Source organism: Bubalus bubalis, chromosome 3, assembly GCF_019923935.1.
Source record: "Bubalus bubalis isolate 160015118507 breed Murrah chromosome 3, NDDB_SH_1, whole genome shotgun sequence".
Taxonomy (NCBI): domain Eukaryota; kingdom Metazoa; phylum Chordata; class Mammalia; order Artiodactyla; family Bovidae; genus Bubalus; species Bubalus bubalis.
The window spans coordinates 68,320,643-68,346,157 of NC_059159.1; the positions used below are offsets into that span (position 1 = coordinate 68,320,643).

Here is a 25,515-nt window from a genome sequence, read left to right on the forward strand (position 1 = left end):
CAGACTTCTCTTTCATGTCTCACCATCCTGTAGGACTGTGGGCTTCATGAGAGCAGAGAGCATGTGTGTTCCTCCACGCTGAGCTAGTGTCTAGCTCAGAAGATCCCATGTACTTACGACTCCTTCAACAAGGAAATGCAGATGTAAGAAGTAAGAAAAAAACTGATTCCAGGCTCAGTCTGCATTTCTGTAAAAACAACCTCTTAAGAACAGGAGATGGTGAAGGACAGGGAAGCCTGGCGTGCTGCAGTCCATGGGGTCACAAAGAGTTGGACACGACTGAGTGACTGACAGCAACAAGGAGCACACACAACTGAGAGTTTTGAAAGGGACCCAAACACCTGGAGATAAAGTTGTTTGTGTCTCTATTGGGCCAGGTCTTATTTTAGATAATGATGGTGTAGGTTATCAAGCTGATAATGTTCGAGACCGCTTTTATGGTTTTCAATTTAACCTTGGGAATAAGCTTGTTTATTACTTCATGGAAAGCTTTGGAATTAAAAAAAACTCTTTCCTTTCCACTCATCCAGAGGAAGATAATAAGCACCAGATGCTAGTTTTGAAAACTAACTCCTGCAGAAAAAAAAACAGGTCTCAAATTGTTCTTACTTGCCTGTTGTATTCTTATTATCTTGTTCTCCCATATCCAATGAGAAAAAGTGTATGTGTGTGTGTACATACACACATATACATCTATACACATACACTTGTATATGCATAGTGTGGGCGTGATTGTACCTTGGTATCCACCAGCAGATAGGTTCCAGGACCCCTTTGAATACCGAAGTTTGTGGATACTCAAGTCCTTGATATAAAATAGCTTAGTATTTACACATAACCTATACATACTCTCCCATATACTTTTAATTGATTATTTATAATACCTAACACAATGTAGGGCTTTCCAGGTAACTAAATGGTAAAGAATTCTCCTGCCAAGTATGAGACATGGATTCAGTCTCTGGGTTCAGAAGATCCCCTGGAGAAAGAAATGGCAACCTACTCCAGCATTCTTGCCTGAAGAATCCCATGGACAGAGGAGCCTGGCATGCTACAGTCCATGGGGTCACAAAGAGTTGGACACAACTTAGGGACTAAACAAAACACAAAAACAAGGCAAGCACTATTAAATAGATGCCCTGGCAAATTCAAGTTTTGCTTTTTGGAACTCTCTGGAATTTTTTTCCTAGTATTTTTGATTCACAGTTGGTTGACTCTTCAGATGCAGAACACACAGATATGGAGGGTTGACTGTGTGTGTGTGTGTGTGTGTATGTGTGTGTGTGATGGTTCTGTGAAATTCACTGAACCTCCCCTGGTTCCCCGAGTCTTTATCAGGCCCTGTTTTGGGATTCCTTCCAATTAGAGAAAGGCTTCTGCAACATTCTTCCCGCTACAGTTGTTTCAAGCAATTTTGTGTAAAATAGTTAAAGCCCCTTTAGCCAATCTAATAACTCTAAACACTATTAGAACTTTGTTTATTCATCCAGCAGTTAATTTTGGAATGCTTCCTGTATCCTGAAGTTCAGCCCATTTAATTTTTTTCTGAATGCTTTAGCCCTATTAGAACAGGACGGCTTTCAAACACAGCAGTACAGTGGTTTATTCACAGCAAGTGAAATAAATCCCTTGCACCAGAAGCTCGAGTTTTAAAACAGAAAATAAACTGAGCTTGAAGACCTGAAAAACAAACCTTAATACCATCCCCAGCTAAGAAGCATAAATTCACAAATAAGTTCTCTTTGTCACAGTAAGTGCTGGTTGGTGAAGAAGTAACTTGAATATGAGTAACTTCATCTCACAGCAGCTTCTCTCTTCTACTGTGGGTTTCTGTTAAAATATAAAAGGTTATATTTCATTTACTTTGGCCACCTGATGTGAAGAGCCAACTCATTGGAAAAGACTCTGATGCTGGAAAAGACTGAAGGCCGGAGAAGAGATTGACAGAGGGTGAGGTGGTAGGATGGCATCACCAATTCAATGGACATGAGTTTGCGCAAACTCCAGGACATAGTGGAGGACAGGGAAGCCTGGCTTGCTGCAGTCCATGGGGGTCTCAAAGAATCAGACAGGACTGAGTGACTGAGCAACAAATTTCATTTACTTACCTTAAAGTCAATAATATTTAATCCAACCAGAAGACATAGTCATTGTCAGTTTGGAACCAAGCATTGCAGATCTCTGAATAAATATGATGAAATGTTCCTTTTGCAGATGCAAGCACTGGCATTACGATGAAAACCTGCTCACAGCCAGCATCATCATTGTCTTCCATAATGAAGGGTGGTCCACCCTCATGAGAACAGTCCACAGTGTAATTAAAAGGACTCCAAGGAAATACTTAGCAGAAATCGTGTTAATTGATGATTTCAGTAACAAAGGTAATGGCTAAGGGATTGACATTCAATCTATAAAGTAAGTTTAAATTATAAACAGTTGCAAACATGTCATTTCAAAATAGTGTAGAATTAATGGTATCTATTGATAGCATCTATAATCAACAAGTTGGCACTGTGCCAAACATTGTATGTAAATTAGTTTCTTTAGTTCTGACAGTAATCCTTGTGAGAGATATTGTTCATTTTCATTTTGCACTCGAAACTAAGACATGTTAAGTAACTTGCCAGAGGTGACAGGTAGTAATTAACAGCTGCCTCCCAATCTATAGTCTGCACATTTAATCACAGTCTTATACTATACCAATTCTTTGGGCCTTGGATTTTATAAAAATTTAATTGTAAAGGTAATTCATTAAATGACTGAAAAAATGCAGTGGCATGTATGTTGTAATGTCACCCAAAGCCCTATCTAAATCTATATACTGAGATCTATATACATTTTAATAGCTTTATTTTGCATTTGAATGATGATGCAAACATTGAATTTGACCAGAAACCATGGGCTATTTTGTTTATAATAGAAAATATCTAGCAAAGCCTCCTTTGTTCTATATTTGATTGAGGATATTTGAATAGAAGGAAACAGTGTTTTAGTTTTTATTCTTCTTATGGAGTGAGCGCTAATGCATCTATGGTGGCATCAGTTAGTCTTGGTTCCACTTGACAAGGGAGAGATTGAGCAATAATTCTCCAGTTAAGTGGGGTGGGGTTTTTTAAGCTAATTTTTTTTCCTTCAAATAGATCCATTATTGTAAGCTGAATATATCTTCTGAGTAACATAAATATCACAAGATAGATAATGCTACAGTCCAAGGGACTCTCAAGAGTCTTCTCCAGGATGTCAGAAAAGAAGTCAGAACATGATCAGCATGAAAAAAAAAAAAACATTCAAAATGGCTTTAAAAAAGCTTCCTCCAAAACTTAATATAGAACTCTCCAAGTTCTAAACCAAGTTTATAAGCCTCTGCTGTTTTTGAAAAGACATGACCGGAATCTTGATCTTGCACACATTATATTAGCATGGAGAGAAATAGAAATATGACCTACTTACTTCCTTTTCCCCTCCTCATTATACACCTAATCACTTTCTTCCAACTAATCACAGCAGAGAATTTATAATTTTAGAGTAAAGAGCAGAGAGAATGTATAACTTTAAATTTTTCAGTCATCAAATGCCTTTAGCTGAGACATCTTGGTTGCAATTTTCTATGGTAGGAATATTTTCATTATGAATGCTATTCCTGTCTCAAGATAAATATTTGATAATATGTTTTTAAGTGATATTGTTGGTGCCAACAGTGTTTTAAATTTAGCAAAACTTAAATCTACAGAAGTAACAGAAATTCCATGTCATGCTTGTACAGATTTTAAGAACCACTACATTATTAATACAAGTTAAAAAGTTCAGCATAGTCTTTAAAAAAGTGAAGATACATCATAAGATGTTTCCCATTCTAAAATCTTGCTTTCTTGCTTGGCCCAAGGAAAGAACAAAATTTTGTGGTTAAGTTTTTTATCCAGTTTAATTTTTGTGTGATCAGTGCTTCTATTGTTCCAAATCTCTGACAGCCTTTTGTAACACATTTAAAAGGCAATTACATATAGGATCTTCTTCACTCAGAGTGCAGAGTCGTTGGTTGGGGCTACCCTTGGACAGAAGTTCAGAAAGTCTTTAATTACTTCTCCCAATTTCAAAACAACCTTGACATCTGTCAGCCCTAGCCTCAGTGAAATTATACAAAGTTTGGTGAACATGACTTGACTGAAAACTAGGTTTGTTTTCTTTCCCCAGTATATTCAATAATTAACACTTTGAGTTATAATTTTTTTCTCTGAAAGACAAAACACTTTACTAATTAATATAAAACCACACAAAAGAGGTGGCTGCTCAGAAGCCTCGAGTTTCTGGAAGTTACAGTGTACTCAAAACGCAAGGGTTTCGGGCCTTTAAACTGAGAACACCCCTCTCCACCTGTGCCTCCAGCAAAGGGCTGCAGGGACCACGCATCTTTGCAGGGCTTAGCAAAGGAGGCTGGAAGAGCACTTCTGCTCACAACGACTTATCATTTCCTCGTGCCTCTTATTGGTTACAGCAAGTCACGTGGCCCAGCGGTGGTCCCAAGCTGGGCAGGATGATCACCCCCCAGGAGAGGTGTTTCCTGTTTGGGACTGGGATCCCTCCACCTCTGTGTTGGCATCTGTGAAACCCTATGGTGGCCAAGTTATCTTATCTAGAAATAGATTTAAAGAACAGAAACAGGTTTCTGACAGTAACAATTTATTTTAGATTTATTTAGATAACATACGTGAAAATACCTAATGCAATTCAGAAGGGCTTTAGGAAAAAACCAACTTACGGCTGTATTGAACTAAAAAAAAAAAAAAAAAAAAGGTGAAGTAAGAGCTTTAAAAACAAAACAAAACAAAAAAACCTTTTATTGAAGGGAAAATTACCAAGACTTTCTGGGGAAAAATAGTAACTCAGCATGAGAATTTTATTTATAATTCTCATTAAAACTGGATGCCAAAATAGAGAAAGGAAAATTTTTTCTTCTCAATTTTGAATACTCATGTGTGGGTGTCTTGCTAATTATAAGCTCCTTAAAAATGAGTGAAGTATTAAGTGTACAGCTTGATTTGCCCATTAACCACTAGCTCATCACTAAATACAGCTGTTTTTTGCCTTTTTTTTGTATTAGTGGGCTAAAATTTTAAACAACTTAAAAAGAACTTTTGTGATTCAAGAAACGTCTTTAAGAATCCAGGAATTAGTTGTGGCTGTGATGAACCAGTTTTATGGGCTCATAGCGATACAAACAAAAACCGTTCTGTTGCAGCTCCGAAGCCAAGATTGAAAATTTAACAAATGTATTTTGTTTTTGTAACCCAAAATTTTCTCTACCAAATTACAAACATATGTATGTATGTGTATATGTGTGTGTGTGTGTGTGTGTGTGTAAATATATAGGGCTTTCCTGATATCTCAGTTGGTAAAGAATCCACCTGCAATGCAGGAGACCCCAGTTCAATTCTTGGGTCTGGAAGATACCCTGGAGAAGGGATTGGCCACCCACTCCAGTATTCTTGGTCTTCTCTCTGGCTCAGCTGGTAAAGAATCCGCCTGCAATGGGAGAGACCTGGGTTCAATCCCTGGGTTAGGAAGATCCTCTGGAGAAGGGAAAGGCTACCCACTCCCGCATTCTGGCCTGGAGAATTCCTTGGGTTGTATAGTCCATGGGGTCACGAAGAGTCAGATGCGACTTCCCTTTTCTTTCCATATGTATACTTGTCTGAGTGCATGCTCAGGTGCTTTTGTTTCAGTTGTATCCAACTCTTTGTGACTTTATGGTCTGTAGCCTGTCAGTCTCCTCTGTCTGTGGAATTCTCCAAGCAAAAATACAAGGGTGGGTAGCCATTTCCTTCTCAAGGGGATCTTCCCCACCCAGGGATTGAACCCGTGTCTCCTGTGTCTCCTGCACTGCAGGTGGATTCTTTACTATAGAGCCACCAGGGAAGTCCATATATACATCCATACATATGTAAATGATATGTGTATTTATTAGATAAATGTGTAAATATTTATTTATAAATTTATAAATATTCATAAATATAAATACATGTTTATAATATATAAATAAATACTTATAAATAAATGTTTACACATATACACTTGTTGGGGGCTTCCCAGGTGGTGCTCGTGGTAAAGAACCTGTTGGCTAATGCAGGAGACATAAGAGACACAGGTTCAATCTCTGGGCCCAGAAGGTCCCCTGGAGAAGGGAATGGCAACCCACTCCAGTATTCTTGCCTGGAAAATCTCATGGAGAGAGGAGCCTGGTGGGCTACAGTTTATAGGGTTGCAGAGTCAGACATGACTGAAGCGACTTAGTGCACACACATGCACACACATGTTGATGCTTAAAATACAGAGAAGATGGGATTTTTTTATTATTGTTATTTGCCAGCTTGATGGGTACTATATTGATCATCACATCAAGACTACTCCCTTCATCACTGATTGTAGGGGGAGGATGGCTCAGAAACAAATGTTAACCTATACCCCGTGTGGATTCCAAGAGGCTGTGTAATGTTATCCATAGACCGTGCATCTTCAGAAATCCTGAACCATTGCTTCTGCCAAAAGCCAAAGAGCTATTGTGCCTGAAAACTTCTACATAGGATATTAACATTTGAATTGTTTTAAGTTTTCTTGTCAGTTGGCATAGTCGTTATTTGTTCTGTATGTTTAGAGAGAGTTTTGATCATTCTCAGGCTAATTATTAATAGTTCTCCATAGGTGTATTAAGTTCAGAATTTTAACTTTAATAATACACTTCACCTTGCTTCTCTATACATTAACATTGAGCATGCTTCTGTGTAAAATTACTGACCTGTTGCCTATCCTTGAAAAATGATAGCTTAACTGGTTTGTAACCACAAATATAATGTATAATATTGACTGAGTTTTTTATTCATAGAACACTTAAAAGAAAAACTGGATGACTATATTAAACTGTGGAATGGCCTAGTCAAGGTATTTCGAAATGAGAGAAGAGAAGGTTTAATTCAGGCACGAAGTATCGGTGCCCAGAAGGCCAAACTTGGACAGGTAGGAAACATTCAATATCTTTGGTGTCTATTTTGGATTTTGTAACTAAAAGATCATGTACATTTTTAGGTACCATTTTAATTTTTTAAAATTGAAATGAAATTGCTAACTTAACCAAACAACTTAAATATCAAAATTGACTCTATGGCCAGCTTATCTTAGCATCTAGTTTAAAATTGTACGTGATAGATGATGTCCTGTAAGTGGGGTTTTTTTCACCCTGCCTCTTTTTTTTTTAAGGTTTTGATATACCTCGATGCCCACTGTGAGGTTGCCGTTAACTGGTATGCACCACTTGTAGCTCCCATATCTAAGGACAGGTAACATTACCTTGCTTTTATTTCCTTCCTTGGTTGAAAAGTAAACCTCATCCTAGAAGGACAAATAATATTCCCATCCTGATTTCATTTCTGTTCAGTGTATCAAGTTACGTGTTGAGTATTATTTTCTAGCTAGTTATATCCCTGAGTGGAGCTTGGCGGAAACGTGGGACTGATTCAGATGCAGGCAGTTAGACATTTGGAATAAGCCCAGCACATCTCACTTAGAATCTCCTTATGGTTGGGTCAGTAAAGAGACTTCCTCCAGCTCCACAAGCTTGCTCTAAGAGTAATGTTAACTGCCCCCTCCACACTGTGGTAACATTCTGAAGACCTGAAGGAGCATGCTTTGAAATTATGCCTATTGGTTTTTGTATGACCTTGGAAATTATTATTTTACATAGTATGGGCTAGCTGTCCTCTGTGTCAAAGCCTTGGATTTCCACATGACCTTTAAAGTTTAGAAGTGCATACAGCTGTCCCATGGGAATGTGGTGATCACTGTTCAGTTTACATCGGATCTGAAACGTTGATAGCAGCACCAGTCTTCTGGTTCCCAAAGCCTTCCCTGCTTTTAGTCCAGAATCCTTACTATTTCAGAACCTAGAAAAAATAAAGGGGACTTCCCTGGCAGTCTAGTGGTTAAGACTCCATATTTCCAATGCCGGGTTTGTGGGTTCTCTCCCTGGTCGGGGAACTAAGATCCCACAGCGGCCAGAAACAAATAATTAATTAAAATGAAAATTTTAAGAAGGAAATAAGACATGTCCCTGTGTCTGTGGCCTGAGTCAGAGGAAGACCTTTCAGAGGACTGTATCATCCCAGGATCTATCAACAATGTTCTCACTGCAACCCTGCAAAATAGATATTATTACCTCTCTTTAACTAAAGAGGATGCCGAGACTGAGAGAAATTCATGAATTTGCCCCAACTCGGACAGTTTATAAAGAATCCAGCTGAGATCCCTCTGGAACACCTTCCACTGCATACTTAGAAATCCGAGAATCACAAGACTCTCATGAGGAGAGATAGCCAGCCTTCCCCTCTCCTGGTGAGAGTGGGCAGTTCTCTGAGATGTAGGCAGGGTGAGTGAGGTCATTCCACCGGACCCTCGACTGGCCTGCAGGAGTCCACAGGCGGGATTAAAGCCCCTGTGTCGAAATCCTGAGCCCCAAGGATTTTCCCCTTCTCCTTGGTTTCTAAACATCTGAAACGCACCTTAACCGTGGTTGTAAAATCCTGTAATCTCCATTTTGGGAGATGCCTTTTAAAAGCCTTTCTGGTGAAATGAATACCAGAACAAGCAGTGTACCAATTATCTGAGCAGAGTTGGCACTATACCTAATTAGTCATATACCACTAGCATTTTTATGAAGCGCAGATAAAAGGTATTTTTTTTTTGCTCCAAATTCTCAGGCCACTATTTATGCTATTCAGCAGGTTTTGAGGGATTTTTGTGTTTTTGTGTGTGTGTGTGATAAAAGCTAATTTTTTTGCAATAAAAGAAGTAGGATAGAAGATCAAGTAAATGTATAGAAACAGATTTTCATAATAACTTCTTCCAAAGAAGTAAAAAGCAGCAAAGAGTTGGGAGCACTGCTGAAAGTGTAGCAGGTATTATCTTTCTACACACACACACTCATTTTTTTTTTTTTTTTTTTTTTCAGAAACTGTAATCTTTATTTATTTATATTTGTTTTGTGTCTTAGGCCAGGCCTTATGAGGCCGGTGGGCTCTTAAATTTCCTGATAGTTCCCCGACCAAGGATCGAACCCGTGCCCCCTGCATTGGTAGTTTGAAGTCTTAACCACAGGACCACCAGGGAAGTCACACACACACACACACACACACTGATTTTGAATGGAGGGGCAAGGAGGGAAAAAAAAATGGGCAGGGAAACCTGATAAATAATGTGAAGTTACCAAGAGAGCGTGCCTGTAGGACCAGAGTGACAATGAGGAAACGCTGCTAAGTTCAAGGACATGGCTCTTTGTCCCCAACGTTTGTCTGTGAGCCCAGGGACGTCCCCTCTCCCCTTCTCTTATGAAAACAGCCTCCTTGACTTTTCAAGGCATTCGTTCATGTCGACCTCCCATTAGATATTAATGTCCCCTGCTGCTGCTTATTTGCTAAATTGTGTCTGACTGTTTTGCAACCCATGGACTGTAGCCTTCCAGGCTCCTCTGTCCATTGGATTCTCCAGGGAAGAATACTGGAGTGGGTTGCCATTCCCTTCTCCAGGGGATCTTCCTGATCCAGGGGTCAAACCTGCATTTCCTGCATTGCAGGTGGATTCTTTACTGTCTGAGCCATTAGGGAAGTCCTAAGGTCCCTTAGTGGGGAAAAAAAATAGAGCAACCCAGAATAACAAGAGATAATACAGATAGACCTGCTCAACTAGTAAGTGTTGGGTTTCTTAAATGCTTTTTCATTTTCTGTAAATGTTTCAGAACCACATGCACTGTGCCTCTAATAGATTACATAGATGGGAATGACTATTCCATTGAGCCTCAGCAAGGTGGGGATGAAGATGGTTTTGCCAGAGGGGCCTGGGACTGGAGTTTGCTATGGAAGCGAATCCCCCTGAGTCACAAGGAAAAGGCCAAAAGAAAACATAAAACTGAACCTTATCGGTAAAGCTCACTACTTCCTCTTTTTAACGTGGAATGTTTCTCTCTAAGTACTTTTTTTTCTTCCTTCCCCATGTCCTGGTGTAAACACGTGGGTCCCCACACGCCCTTGCATTTCATCTTTGCTGCCATCCATCAACAACACGACACAGAACCATTTGCACTGTGCCGCTCATAGATGTCATAAATGGCAACACATATGAGATTGTGCCCCAAGGGGGTGGTGACGAAGATGGGTATGCCCGAGGAGCATGGGACTGGAGTATGCTCTGGAAACGGGTGCCTCTGACCCCCCGAGAGAAGAGACTGAGAAAGACAAAAACTGAACCATATCGGTAATCACTAAATCACTTACCTTTTTTTCTTTTCTCCAGTCGCTGCTAACCTATTAACCTCTTGCCAAGCTAAATATATATATATATATATATATATATAATTAACACTGTAGATGCTGTCTCAGACTCTGAAAGGATTCCTTTCTTTGTGCTGTTTTAGGGGTTTAAATTCACCCTTTCATCTTTGTGGTTGCTTTCTTCTTAAAAGCAAGCTCCATTTGGGTGCAGACTTGGAGGGTGGGCATGTTTTATGGTATCAGTTCCAAATACAGGTGAAAAACAAGAAAAGCTTTGCAGTCTTCTCCTAGTAGGTTTTTGTTTGTTATTTTGTTTAGTCGCTAAGTCATGTCTAACTATTTTCGACCCCATGGACTGTAGCCCGCCAGGCTCCACTGTCCATGGGATTCCCCAGGCAAGAATACTGGAACAGGTTGCTATTTCCTCCTCCAGGGATCTTCCCGACTCAGGAAGTGAACCCATGTCTCCTGCATTGGCAGGTGGGTTCTTTACCACTGAGCCCACCTGGGAAAGTGGACTAGACATGAAATTTTGTTCTTTTGACAATAATATAATTCTATAAGTTTAAAATGTGTAAACTTTACTTACTACCCAAGTTTTGTATCTACTTTGATGCCTTGGAGGGTAGTATTAACAACAAAAGGCAGTAACAAGATTTTTTTTTTTCTTTCTTTTGTTTTGTATGCTCTTAAATAGTAATTTTATGCCAGTTAAATTTGATGAATAAAAATACATGACTTGGGAAATGTTACACAGAATTCCTTTATGACTTCATTCTCAGAAGAGCATTTGATTAAAAGGAGACGTTTTTCCAGAATCTTCCTTTCTCCTTTCTTGTGCCTCTTCAAATAGAAAAATTTATGTTCTTCTCTCTTTTTTGGTTTTTACTAGAACATTTTTACCATCTTTTAAAGAGTGGCCCCAAATGAATTGTTTAGTTAGATGCTAATGTAGGTTTCTAAATGTGTCTAATTTTATTTTTTTGATCTTATGGTTCTGCTTTTGGTCTCTCTCTTCCTGTTGCGCTACTGATGATGCTCGAACTCAGTTTGGGGACAGTGTCTGATGTCATGTAAAAAGCTGGTGGGGTCTGGGCATGTCGTGATACCAGGATACTGAAATGGCAAACATAAGGAAATTATACAACCTTTCAGCTTTATGTGACATTTTCCAAATTTGTTTGAGTTTTTGGTTTTTTGTTTTTTTTTTTTCCAAAAATTGTCCAAGAGCCTGCCACTGATCTGTTTAACCTGACTCACAAATAATTCTGGGAGGGAAAAAATAAGGGGTGGTGAGTACAGGTATATTCCCACCAAACCCATGGGCTAGTAAAGAGAATTTTTTAAAATGTGCTAGAAAAATTTAAGGAAGGTTTCCCTTTAAATAACTCACTGGCTTTCACATTAAGATACATTTTTCAAATATGTACTGAGATAACTGGGAATATGTTTAAAGATCAAAAGGGCATAGTCATAATAATGTTAAATGACAGTTAAATAAACGTGGTGTGAAAATATAACCGAAAATGCACCAGTGCTCTGTAGTGAGTTCAGCTGCATACTTTGAGAAGAAAAGCCTTTTGAGAGGATGACTTTCCCCTGACGTGATGACATTTCCCTTTAATGAGCTGTGTTCCCTCGTGGCACTGAACACGCAGCAGGCGAGACAGAAATTAAACAGTTCACTACACGAATGACTGTGGAGCAGCGAGTACGAGTGGTGAGAAGGAAAGCCCAGAAAGTGTTCTGAGGCCGAGCCGTGAGGGATGAGGAGCCGGCCTGTGGAGCGGCAGGAGGACGCGTCAGGAGCCTGGGCCCTGGGGCAGGAGGGGTCGGCACAGCAGGGCGGCGCTACCCGGCTGCCTGATGGGGCTCCGGTGGGGCAGGAAAGAGGACGCCGTCAGGGTTCTGTCCATGGGCTAGGATGGCAGCAGTGAGGCTGGGAAGAAGTGGCTTCACCGTGTGAACCCACTATGTGAGTTGACGGTGCAATCAGCGGGAATCGGCGATAGATTGATATCAGGTGTGCTGATGAAGAGGCTCCAATGGAGGGACCTACCTAAGAATCGTATGCGGGGATAATCCTTTGTCCCCGAGGAACAGGATGAAAATTATTCTCCTCTAACTTCTGATGGTGGGAGGGGCTCACCAAAGAAAGCTACCAAGTCTTTTTTTTTTTTTTTTTCTCTTGTCGCTAAAAAGTACCCAGTTCAGGATCGCACTCAGGAAGGCCCACGAGTCACCCTCTGGCATCCCTGCGTCCTGACACAGTAAATAACTCTGTCTCATTCTCCTGTGTCACTTCCGGGCCACATTTGCAAACTCACAATGAACCCAGGCTGTCCTCCCACGAGCTACATCCTTATTTGGCAAACCCCTGAGCTATAAAATTTCAAAAATGAGATACTACTTTCATGGTATATGGTTTCACTCATCCTGGAATGACTCATAAATCATTGCGGGAACATTTAGCCAGCCACAGCTTATGGCTCAGGCCTTTTGAGGAGTGAAAGCAAAAATTCTGTTTTAACTCACAAGGCTTAATTTTTAAGTCAACCAGGGAACCAAGATGCCCTCTAACGGCGAAATGATGTAATGCTCTAATTTGTAATGAAATACCATTTCAGTTAAAAATTGTAGTGAATTCATAAGAAATTATGAACAGAATTGCTTGGTGAAGGCTTTATAATTTCTTAATGTTTGGCCATCAGTTTTGTCTCTTCTATGCATTACTTAACTGTATTCCAAAAAGCTTTGTTGTCTGTGGTTGAAGGGGTCTTGGGCGTTTGTCTTTCAAAGTTGTTTCAGCATTTCTTTCCCTTAGGTCCCCAGCCATGGCTGGAGGGTTATTCGCCATCGAAAGAGACTTCTTCTTTGAACTGGGTCTCTACGATCCAGGCCTCCAGATTTGGGGTGGTGAAAACTTTGAGATCTCATACAAGGTAACATTTCATTTAAACAACTGCAATTTTTCCAAGAAGTTACTGATTCTTGTGACTATACGATAAGGCTGGTTTCTTTCAGGTTGTGTGTGTGGGGTGGAGGAGAGGGGTGGTGGGGGGACTGTTTAATGCATTTCTCTAAATTATAAGGAATGACTAACAAACATACTTGCCTTTTGGGAAAAAATAAGGGAAAATGCAAGCTCCGACTACATATGTACACGGCTCAGCTAAAAACAGAGGCCAGCAAACTTCAGAATAAAAATGCCTCCTTTCCCATCCCCAACACCTCCCCCAAAGGTTTTCCATCCTGAAGCCTTTTGTTATCAGAGCTCCTGGGGGAATCAGCAGTTGTCGGGGTCCCGTTTGCCCATCCACTGCTGAAGCTGCCTTTCATCCCTGTAGGATAGGATGCTTCAGGACAGAGGCAGACCCCAACAGGGACTGGGGTCCTCACACTGACACGGGAGCTGCAGCTCCCCACCCTCTTCCTGAAAGAAAGAGAGAAAACAGTGATCCGGTTTGAGTTGAACAGATAATTGTTCAACTTGTCTTAAATATCTGGAGCTCAGCCCCGTGAGGGATAAGAGGAGAAACCCAGTCCCCGCTGTCAAGGAACTTACAGTTGATAAGAGATGGGACTTCTACTTAAACTCGTAACACAATCAGAAGGTGGACCCACATTCAGCTGATGTGATGAAGGAGCAGTTGGTGGGATCCTGCTGGAGGAAGTGTTCAAGACAGAACTAGGAAGATGGGCGTGAGATTGGTTGGGGGACGCTTCTAAGCAGGTAGAATGGGAAAAGGCACAGGGTAGGGGGTATGAGAGTTCAGGAGACAGGAACGCTGGCAGAAGCTGAATGCGTGAATCAGACGGAGATTAAGGGGAAGACCATGTGGGCAGGGATATTAGGGCCACAGTGGGGGGCCTCCAGTGCTGTTCCACTGTTACTAATCCAGCAGGCAGTAGAAACCATCAGAGAGGCTGAGGGGGAGGGCATGACCCCCAGCTGCCCTTCAGCAGGATAATCTCCTACTATAAATAAATAGGGGAGCGATGGCAGAGGGGAGCAGAGGTGCAGGAGCTGGTGAGGCGTTGATCAGAACACTCCCCCATGGGAGACATGTTAGCTGGTGGAGCGGGGAGGGGGGTTACAAGGGTGTGAGGACTGGGATGTCTGTATGGCTCTGCGGGTTACCATGGGGGTATCTCGGGTGCTGCAGGGGCTCAGGAAGGGGTCCTGGGTCCCGGGCACACCTGTGTTCCCCAGCAGCCTCTTTGTTAGTATGTGAGCTCGAGAAACAGGAAGTCATTGCAGGATCTGTTCGGCATATAAATTCCCTATGGACACTGTGTCTAGTTTAGGTTTCACAAGACAGAGCTGGCATTTGAAACCGCTGCACGTGTGTCTTTCCTGACAGATCTGGCAGTGTGGAGGCAAGTTGCTGTTTGTCCCTTGTTCCCGTGTCGGGCACATCTACCGTCTTGAGGGCTGGCAGGGGAACCCCCCACCCGTCTATGTTGGGTCTTCTCCTACCCTAAAGGTGAGTCTTTTGGTTAAAAGTGGGGAGACTGGGAGCTGACACGTGTGCCACATGGCCACTTAGTGTCAACCTGACGGCTGGGTGACACCTTTGAAGCCGTCATGCTGGGTGTCACTTTTAACTTAGGCTAGATTTATTTGTGAAACTTCTTACTGTTTAAGATTATTCCTTGTATCCTACTCTGATTATCATTCCTGTATCGAGTGTTTTCTGTGAAGATACCTCAAATTAATTTGTAAAAGCTGACAACCCACTCCAGTACTCTTGCCTGGAGAATCCAATGGACGGAGGAGCCTGGTGGGCTGCAGTCCATGGGGTTGCGAAGAGTCGGACACGACTGAGCGACTTCACTTTGACTTTTCACTTTCATGCATTGGAGAAGGAAATGGCAGCCCACTCCAGTGTTCTTGCCTGGAGAATCTCAGAGACGGCGGAGCCTGGTGGGCTGCCGTCTATGGGGTCGCACAGAGTCGGACACGACTGAAGCAACTTAACAGCAGTAGCAGCAACACTGTAGGAAAATAGCTGGAAAGAAAATACCAGTTTGTATCATTCACACATCAGTAAAATATTGTTCTTATCTGATTTTTTGAAAAGTAAAGTGATTATAATAGGAGTTTGGGTAGTAAACAAAGTCAGAGTTGTGAACAGTGCTTATAAAAGTTCAGTATCTTTTGTATGGCTGAGTGCCCTCTCTGTTGACTATCCCGACATTGTCAATTGGCTATACCCCAATACAGAATTAAAAGTTTAAAAATAACAGTAAAAAAAAATTTTTTAATAGTTTAGTATCTTTTGTCCCCCAAACGAGGGACAAACCAGGAGAGTTTCACCCTAGAGTCTGCAGGCCCCACTGCTGGCAGGACCAGCACCTTACTCCTTGATGGAGCAATGTAGGAGCCGTGTGGCTGCCATAGACTCTAAGAGCATGTGACTGGTGCCCTTCATCTTCTGAAACCCTTAACCAAGTCAAAAGCAGAAGGAAGTCTATTTCTGGCTACAGCTGCAACTCAGGACTGTTCCCCAAAGGGAATAGATAACTGAAGGAGAAACGAGGCTATAAGAACCAGCACAGCCCTCTGCCCAGCTAGATTATCTTCAAAATGACCATCGTGGAGCCTCGTTAGACAGAGAGAGTTCCCATTTAACACCAGGCTGGACGGCCTCGCAGGAGGAGAACCTGCCCTTGGAATCAGCCCCACAGTCACCAGGAATTCATGACATCAGGTCAGCTTCGGAGAGCCTGTGCTACGAGGAACAGAAAGAGATGAGAGGGCAGCACCCGTCACTGTCAGGTTACCGCGGGTCTTCTCGAAGCCCAGCAAGTGCAGCCGTCGCCAGCACCTCCGTCCCCTGCCTCCGTGTGTCCCCTCCGCCTGCAGGGCTGTTTCTCCAGCCAGTGGTCTCTGAACTGCAGACCTCTCACATCAGCTGTCGCCCAGAACCCTCCTCTTCTTTTAATTTTTTTGGTCTTTTTTTTTTTTTTTTTTTTTTTTTACCGCACCGCACGGCTTATAGGGCCTTAGTTCCCCAACCAGAGATGGAACAGTGAAAGCACAGGGCCCTAACCACTGGTCCACCAGGGAATTCCCTAGAACCCTCGTCTTAGGTGGTCCTCAGATGTTTCAGACTCAGCATTGTCAGAGCTGAGCCATTAACTTTTCCTTAGAGATGGTTCCTTTTTCTGTGACCCCTGAGCCCGTGAGGTGAGATGAGGAGGCAGGTGGTCCCTTCACCACCTCCCGCCTCCCACCTCCCACACCGCCCCTGGTTCCAGTCTCTCCTTGCTCAGCAAAGGCCCTCAAGTCTCCCATGGGTGCTCACCCACCCCCTCCCCCATCCCTCTCCCCTCCGTCCCACCCCTCAGGCCATCTCCACTCCCCATCAGGGTTATTCCCTTGGAAACTGAATCTGATGTCTGCTGCCTGCATAGACCCTTCTATGCGGATGGCTGTCAGCTGAGAGGTGACATGCAAAGCCCCTAAAAACGAACACTGGTATCACTGAGAGCCGGCACTTTGTGAGAGCTGAGTGTGTACAAAAATCTAAATGCTTCACACAGATTCACTTCTTAATTATCCAAAGGAGTTTCCCTGGTGGCTCAGACGGTAGAGAGTCTGCCTGCAGTATAGGAGATGCAGGTTCAGTCCCTGGGTCGGGAAGATCCCCTGGAGAAGGAAATGGCAACCCACTCCAGTATTCTTGCCTGGGAAATCCCATGGACAGAGGAGCCTGGCGGGCTACACAGTCTTTGGGGTCGCAGAGTCAGACATGACTGGAGCGACTAACACACTTTTCACTTTAAATGGAGAAATGGAGGCAGCTTTTCTCTCAGTGAATCCTGCATCCAGAGATGGTAACAGACCTCCTTCAGGGCTCCACACACCGTGGTTTGTCACATAGCTGTGTTGCCCTTTGCTGCAAGTCCCGACCCCAACTCACTAACCACTCCCTCAAACCAAGCCAGCCCTGTCCCCCCATCCCAAATAGTTAAATGCTCCTCCTTTTGTTACTGTAACCTTATACATATGCCCTGAATTCTTCATGTTCATGAGTACCTAGAAGACACGGACTGTGTCTAACTTTGGATGCATTTGCAAGAATTCAAAATATTTAGCAATAATATTGTGCTCTTTTAGGAAGCTGCCACTTAGAACTTCTTGAGCCCACAGGCTTTTGCAGCAACAGGCCCATGGCCAGGCATTCACCCTTTGATAGTTACCTTGTAGCCAAGAAAACATTTAATCTGAATACTAGATGTTCCCGCTCCTGATATAGAATGGTCAGTCACCTTGGCCAGCGGGCCCAATGCAGCCTCTTTTAGTAAGTAAAGTTGTGTTGGAACCAAGGTCTGCTGTTGCTTTGCATGTTGCCTGTGCTGCTTTCTCACTGCAGCAGCGGAGATGAGTAGTAGCAGCAGAAACATTATGGCCACCCAGCTGAAAAGATGGACTCCCAAGTCCTTTATAAAGTTTACTGCCAGCTGATGTCCAAGTGCGAGGACCTCGCTGGGTCTGTACTACATCCATTCACACCCGCGTTCAGTACAACAGCAGAAGTTAGGTCTTAGTTATCACATGTCAGCTTACTTGATTGTTCTTCGGTTGCTTTTCAGGATGCACCACTGGGACGTGGGGAGGGGGAAATATCCACTTAATTCTGGGCTATAGTGAAGTGGTTCAGGTATAGCTGTTACCAGACGGGCAGAGGCGCCTGCAGGAATGTGTCTGAGTGAGCAGAGCTGTTGTTTATCCCTGTGGTTTCTGCAGGTGCAACAGTGTGGTGCTCAGAGAGGAGATTGTTCTGGGCAGGGGCAGGGGACAGGGTGAGGGGGTGGGGGTGGTTCCAGCCAGCTTCTCACAAACCCTTTCTTCACTCAGCTTCATCAGCAGGAGAGAACATATTGTCTTAGAGTGTGTAACCTTTTGGGGGCTTCCCAGGTGGTGCGGTGGTAAAGAACCTGCCTGCCAAAGCAGGAAACGCAGGTTTAATACCTAAGACAGGAAGATCCCCTGGAGAAGGAAATGGCAGCCCACCCCAGTGTTCTTCCCTGGAGAATCTTATGGATAGAGGAGCATGGTGGGCTACTGTCCATGGGGGTCACAGAGAATCAAACACGACTGAGCAGCTGAGCACGCATGCACGTGTGACCTTCAGCGCAGTGACACCAGATTCTGTGTCCACCACTCTTTGGTGGAACACTCATGACAGTGACATGCCAGGGTCATGAGCTCGCTTGCACACAATGAAATATACAGTCCTCTTGAAACGAGTGTGTCATATTTCATATGTCAGGAAGAGACTGTTTATGATAGTACAAATATTTTTATAATAATGTTAATTTCTTTTTTTTCCCCAGAATTACGTTAGAGTTGTGGAGGTCTGGTGGGATGAATACAAAGACTACTTCTATGCCAGTCGCCCAGAATCGAAGGCCTTGGCATATGGGGATATATCAGAGCTGAAGAAGTTTCGAGAAGATCACAACTGTAAGAGTTTCAAATGGTTCATGGAAGAAATAGCTTATGACATCACCTCACACTACCCTCTGCCGCCCAAAAATGTCGACTGGGGAGAAGTAAGTGTCAGCTGGGTGATCATGTGTGTGTTTGGAGACTGAGCTCAGGAGAAAGCAGAGTGAGACGGAAATGTTGGGGAAGAGAGAAGAATTTGAGGCAGGGAAGTTTGGTGGAAAACAAGGCAAGTGAGTGGAAGGTGCAGGCCAGGCAGACAGCTAGTGTGGTTTTATCGGGTTGGCCAAAAAGTTCATTTGGGTTTTCCATGCAGTGTCACAGAAAAACCCGAATGAACTTTTTGGCCAAACACGATATTTGCCCAGCACGTTGGGTGGCAGCCATGGTGAGGAAGTTGCCAGTGAGGGTGCATGGGAAGGGGTCAGGAGGGCACACATGGCCTGGTAGAACCCCACTGGGCTGTCCGGGAGACCTCGGGCCCAGAAAGGAGGCTACATGTAGATCTAAAGATGTGACGTATATTTGGAGCCTGCAGCACGTTTCATGGGACTGAGTGAGAAGAATGCAAAGGTAAGAGGCTGGATCTGTCCCTGAGGAGCCCCAGCCCCTAGAGAAGCAGGTAGAGCAAAGCGACCTGACCTTTTTGGTAAGAGGTCAGTAGTTTGGGTAGCAGGATGTGCTCGATCTCTCTCTGCTCCTCTGTCCTAACAGTTCTCTGTCCTGTATTTCCATCTTCTATTTTGATGAGCTGTGTTTAACTCCCAGCTGGACCAGAGCCCCTGAAAGCCCAGACCGCATTTTGGTTTGGTTATCTTTTGCTCTCAAGAATTCCTCACTAGCCTAGAGCCTTCTGTGTGGACGGGATGAATTCTCTTGGTGAGCTTACCCAGTAGAGGATTCAGAGCCCACCCTTCACACGCTGATGGCTCTCAGATGTCCACCTTTAACCCACACCTCTGTCCCAGAGCCCCGACAAGCACATCCAGCTGCCAACGGACACCAGTAGTGATCTCTAATCAAGTTATAAATCTGTAGTAGTATTTCCAAAAAGGGAGAAGATTGTTTTTGTACAAAACATGCATTCCAGAGATGGAAGCACATGTTTGCCACGTACTTAGAGTATATACAGTTTGTCCATAGGTGGTCTGTATTATTTGTCAGCTATAGCTTGACTCCCCCCATTGGACTCAGTGGTAAAGAATCCACCTGCCAAAGCTAGAGATGCCAGAAACCGGGTTTGATCCCTGGGTGGGAAATATACCCTGGAGAAGGAAATGGCAACCCACTCCAGTATTCTTGCCTGGAGAATCCCAGGGACAGAGGAGCCTAGTGGGCTGCCGTCTGTGGGGTCGCAGAGTCGGACACGACTGAAGTGACTTAGCAGCAGCACAGCCCAGCCTGCTGGTCATAGCTACCCCTCCACCCCTCCATGAACCCCAGCCCCTGAATACAGCTGTCAGGCATGGGAGCCTTACTTCCCAGGTTCACTGATGGTCTAGATACTTAGGGCCAGTGTCTGTGACCACTGTAGTCAGGTCCCTTTGCTCTGCCTCTCATGAATCTGAAATGGTACTAATGGTATTTTTTTTTATTTCTTTCGTCTTTTATCGAACTTTATAGGCCAAGGTCCTTCATTGAAATGAGCCCCTTCCAGTGTTGACTTTCAGACCATAAGTGGTTTCACGCTATCTAACCGGTGGCTTTTTAAAATTAATTAATTAATTGTTATCATTATTATTGTTTTTTGGCTGGGCTGGGTCTCGGTTGCTGCCCGGGCTTTTCTCCAGTTGCAGCCCACGGGGGCTGCTCACTAGTCGTGGTGCGTGGGCTTCTCCTTGCAGTGGCTTCTCTTCTCACGGAGCACGGGCCTAGTTGCTTCTCAGTATGTGCAATCTTCCCGGACCAGGGATCAAACCCGTGTCCCCAGAATTAGCAGGTGGACTTCTGTCCACTGTACCACCAGGGAAGTCCTAACCAATGACTTTTCAAGTATAAATAATCTTATAAATCTAAGAGCAACAGGAAACCCTCTCTATCTCTTTGCATGTAACAAAATTGCTTCACAAATAAATATGATAAGTAGGAGAAAAAAAAAAAAAAAAGAAAAGACCATAAGTGGTTTGAGAGATGACTATAGCTCTGTGTTCCCAGAGGCCTGACAGGACAGTAGGTACCAGGCTGCACATGCCCCACCCTCCATGTGGACCTCAGCCTCAAGACAAAGTTCTCTGACCTCCTGCTAGAGCTTATCAGAATCTAAACCGTGACCCGCCTGTGACCCTTGGTTCATTTCTTTCAGATCAGAGGCTTTGAAACTGTGTACTGCATCGACAGCATGGGGAAGACCAATGGAGGCTTTGTGGAGCTGGGCCCCTGCCACAGGATGGGCGGGAATCAGGTACACCGCTCGCTCAGGCTCCCAGATGCAGCTGGTGTGCACTGGGAGCCAACGCGCTGACGCAGCACAGGCTTTAGCCTGGTTTTCAGTTTGGTAACTGTGATTGTTTGATAAAGTAAAACATTCTGTGAAAAACCAACAGTGCTGAAGCATTTGCTTAAATGAGGGGATAAGAGCAGTATTGGTTTTTATGTAAGTAACCGCAATCTAGAATTTGTGTCTCATTTAAGAGACTAGAATATATTCTTGCTTGAGTGTATAATTGTGTAAGCCTCACTACCTAAGAGTTTTGTTTGTTCAGCTATTGTTCAGTTTTCCACATATTCCCCCCAAGAAGCTGGGATGTTATTACCAGTCGTGTTCCCAGGTGGTTCAGATGGTAAAAAATCCGCCTGTAATGCAGGAGACGCGGGTTCATTCTCTGGGTTGGGAAGATCCCCTGGAGGAGGAAATGGCAACCCACTCCATTATTCTTGCCTGGGGAATCCCATGGACAGAGGAGCCTGGCAAACTACAGTCCATGGGATTGCAAAGAGTCAGACATGACTGAGAAAGGCAACCACAGATTGTCTTCCCTTCCTATGTGAGTATTTTTCTTGTCTCTAATTTAGATGGTGATACATTATCAGGTCTGTTTCCACATTTTCATTTTCTTACACTGTTGGTGTGATTAAAATCTTAACGACCGATTCTGTATCTAAAAGGCTAAAGAACATAAGCTTTTAATAGTTAGAAGTGGTCTTCACTACCATCAAAATGAGTAATTCCTGTCTTTGGACTTGCAGTTCTGAACATACAGAAATGTGATAGAGAAATAGGGTAGTCATTGAATCTAATTATAAGAGTTGGGTTTCTTTCTTTTTTAAATAGCTTTTCCGAATCAATGAAGCCAATCAACTCATGCAGTATGACCAGTGTTTGACAAAGGGGCCTGATGGATCCAAAGTTATGATTACACACTGCAATCTGAATGAATTTAAGGAATGGCAGTACTTCAAGGTATTCTGCATCTTAGTTCTGAAATATATGCTGTTTCATTTTAATATATGGAATTGAGACACGTAAACGTTAAAACCTGCATTCTCACTGGCTTGCATTTCCCTCTCATTTTCCTGATCACTGGAGAATCACCGTTTGATAACAGAGCACCCCTTTTATTCTCTAGTACAATGTCATCACGGACGGGTACCACCCAGGGTCTATGCAGACCCACTGTTCATTTATCCACATAGGGAAACCAGGGTTCCCTGAGGCAGTCATCACCATTGTTCTAATATCAAAATCTGATCTTTTTAATCTAAATGATAATATATATAATTTTAGTGAATGGCTCATTTATATGTACATATGTATATATAGTTTTAATGAATGGCTCAGTTAGTTTAACTTTTAAAATATTGCTGCCTGTTGTCCAGCAGGTGGCGATAGAGATGAACAGGTAACGTGTTGGATTCCAGGCTTCACAGCTTCTCCTCCTGGCTGTTAAATGCAGGATACGTGTTGCCTGTTGCTTGTTTTAAAGGCCACATTTAGTTCTTCATTTGACTCTGTGGGAGCAGTGTTTCTATTTCGGGTGTGAATTTTCAGTGTTGTATGCCAAGCTGAGGATTCCAACATTCGAATGGTACTCTATAATTTTCGAAGTCTAGACTTGGCTAAAGTAAATCAATTTATTGTGAAACAAAAAGTTGAAAAAGCTCCCCCAAACTGAAAGAAGCTGGAAGCCCTTAGCTTTCTTTACACATCTTGTATTTGTTGTCATGCCCTCCCTGCCAGAAAACACTTGTTTGCCATGTACTGACGATGTTAATGGCCTAGCTGAATATTCCCAGTTATGGGAATTGTATATGTTGCATAGATAATTACCAAGAAGCGGTAAGTTTGTGTCAGTTGCTGATGTTAGGAAGAAGATTAATATAACTCCCAGAGAACAGAGCATTTATTTCCACAAAGAAAGATGAATAATAGCAGTAAAGCCAAGGGATGAGTAAGGACAATATTAGTTAACTAGTAAAAGAAGGTTAACAGATGCAAAAAAATATGAGAAGGAATGGATAAAAAATGGAATGCACATATTTTAGATACTATATTTTAAAGGGCACAGCACCGAATATCAGTTTGTGCATCAGATGTTACTATTAATAAATATTCACTGGGGCCTTTCAAAAAATAGCTAAAGCCCATCATACTATAATGGAAGAGAAGGAAAAAAATGTAGAAATAAAAATAAGCAAAATGGGGCTTCCCTGGTGACTCAGTGGTAAAGAATCCGCCTGCCAATGCAGGAGACACAGGTTTGATCCCTGATCTGGGAAGACCCCACTGCCACAGAGCAACAAAGCCCGTGTGCCACAACTACTGAGCCTGCGCTCCAGAGCCTGGGAGCCCAGACACAGCAACTGCTGAACCCCCTGCACCCTAGAGCCCGGGCTCCACAAGAGAAGCCGCCCCAGTGAGAGGCCTGCTCACCACGACTAGAGAAGAGAAAGCTGGTGCCCTGCAAGGAAGACCCAGATCAGATCAGATCAGTCACTCAGTCGTGTCCGACTCTTTGCGACCCCATGAATCGCAGCACGCCAGGCCTCCCTGTCCATCACCAACTCCAGGAGTTCACCCAAATTCATGTCCATTGAGTCGGTGATGCCATCCAGCCATCTCATCCTCTGTGGTCCCCTTCTCCTGCCCCCAATCCCTCCCAGCATCAGAGTCTTTTCCAATGAGTCAACTCTTTGCATGAGGTGGCCAAAGTATTGGAGTTCAGCTTTAGCATCATTCTTTCCAAAGAAATCCCAGGCCTGATCTCCTTCAGAATGGACTGGTTGGATCTCCTTGCAGTCCAAGGGACTCTCAAGAGTCTTCTCCAACACCACAGACCCAGCACAGTCAAAAATAATAAATAAGAAACAAAAATAAGATATTAAAGAAATAAAGTGCCACAGGATAGGGAAAGAGAGATTAATAGGAGGCTTTATTTCTGGTGAGTTTTGGGTAGGAAGTATCACTGCACGGGATCCTGAGGTGTGATAAGACTCTTCATGAAGGATGAATGTGGTGACAAGTGAGCAGGGTCATAGCGTCTTAGTGTAGAGAATTCTAGGAGCTGGGTGTTTTCTGGTTCCCTAAGTTGTTCTCCATGGGAAAGAGCATGGAACTTTTTATGGTCTTTGGGGAGTGACCGACCTTAGCTGAGGATCACAGTGATAGGAAACAGTGGGTACTTTTAGGAAGATAATTCTGGAAACATTGTCAAGTCTGGACTGGTGAGCAGGAGGCCAGCTCAGTCAGCAGTTCTCACTCTGCTCCTCTGGACCCGTTTACATCCTTACTAACTGCTGACACACTCCCAGGGAGATTTGTTATGCAGCTTACAGCTAATGGGGTTTCTGAATTGGGAATTAAACCTGAGAACTGTTATGAGTATTGATGTACATATTCATGTAAAATAATAGTCATAACCCTATTACATGTTAATATAAATAACACTTTTAATGAAAAAGAGCTATTTTCCCCACCACAGTGAGAAGAGTGGCACTGTTTTATAGTTTCACAAATGCCTTTAGTATCTGATTTAATAGAAGAACTCTGGATTCCTATTCTGCTTCTGCATTTAGTTTGATGCGAGATGTTGTTCTAGTTGAGTATCTAAGGAAAATCCAGCCTTGTCTAGACATGCAGTTTGAAAACAAGGGATAATTTAATAGCCTTTTCAGATAATTGTGCTACACAAGTGTGTAGGTGGTGGTTTCTTTTTATTCATTCATTGATTTATAGCTGTGCTGGGTCACCATAGCTGTGCCCAGGCTTTGTCTAGTTGCTGTGAGTCGGGGCTCCGCTCTAGCTGTGCTGCACGGGCTTCTCATTGTGGAGCACAGGCTCTAGGTGCCCAGGCTTCAAACAGCTGTGGCTCCCGGACCCTAGAGCACGGGCTTCAGGAGCTGTGGAGCACCTCTGGAGTTGCCAGGGGGTGTTGCTCTGCCACGTGTGGGATCTTCCTAGATCAGGGGACCCGTGTCCAGGTTATTTGCAATGTGGAATCTGGAATCCCTGTCAGTGAACATTTTGTCCTCTGTTGCATTAAACCCACTTGTCTGTCTCAAACTTTGACTGGATCTTTTGTAACATCACACTTGCACAGCTCATTTGGAAAATATCGACTCACTAAGTCATCCAGATCTTCCAAATGATGGCACATTTCATCATCCACTGCTCCTGAAATCACAAATATAACCACTTTTCACCAGAAAAGTCTTTAAATCTTGTGGTGCTGTCGCATTCTTGATGATGGATACAAGTTTTCTAAAACTCAAATTTTTGCTTGAAAACTTAGGTTTTATCAATGGCAACAA

General features: G+C 43.2%; 1 protein-coding gene across 2 annotated transcripts in view; it reads left to right on the plus strand.

Moving 5' to 3' along the window:
* GALNT7 (polypeptide N-acetylgalactosaminyltransferase 7) overlaps window positions 1-25,515 on the plus strand; it is a 135,300-nt gene that overhangs the window by 106,445 nt on the left and 3,340 nt on the right. The window contains exons 3-11 of one of the 2 annotated variants that reach the window (XM_025281312.2): window positions 2,215-2,381; window positions 6,878-7,008; window positions 7,249-7,328; window positions 9,779-9,961; window positions 13,135-13,252; window positions 14,675-14,797; window positions 18,657-18,875; window positions 21,071-21,169; window positions 22,040-22,168. In XM_025281312.2, coding sequence (XP_025137097.2) covers window positions 2,215-2,381; window positions 6,878-7,008; window positions 7,249-7,328; window positions 9,779-9,961; window positions 13,135-13,252; window positions 14,675-14,797; window positions 18,657-18,875; window positions 21,071-21,169; window positions 22,040-22,168 — 1,249 coding nt within the window. Of the gene's footprint in view, window positions 1-2,214; window positions 2,382-6,877; window positions 7,009-7,248; window positions 7,329-9,778; window positions 9,962-10,110; window positions 10,294-13,134; window positions 13,253-14,674; window positions 14,798-18,656; window positions 18,876-21,070; window positions 21,170-22,039; window positions 22,169-25,515 lie in introns of both variants that reach the window. The other variant, XM_025281310.2, reaches the window with a different exon arrangement.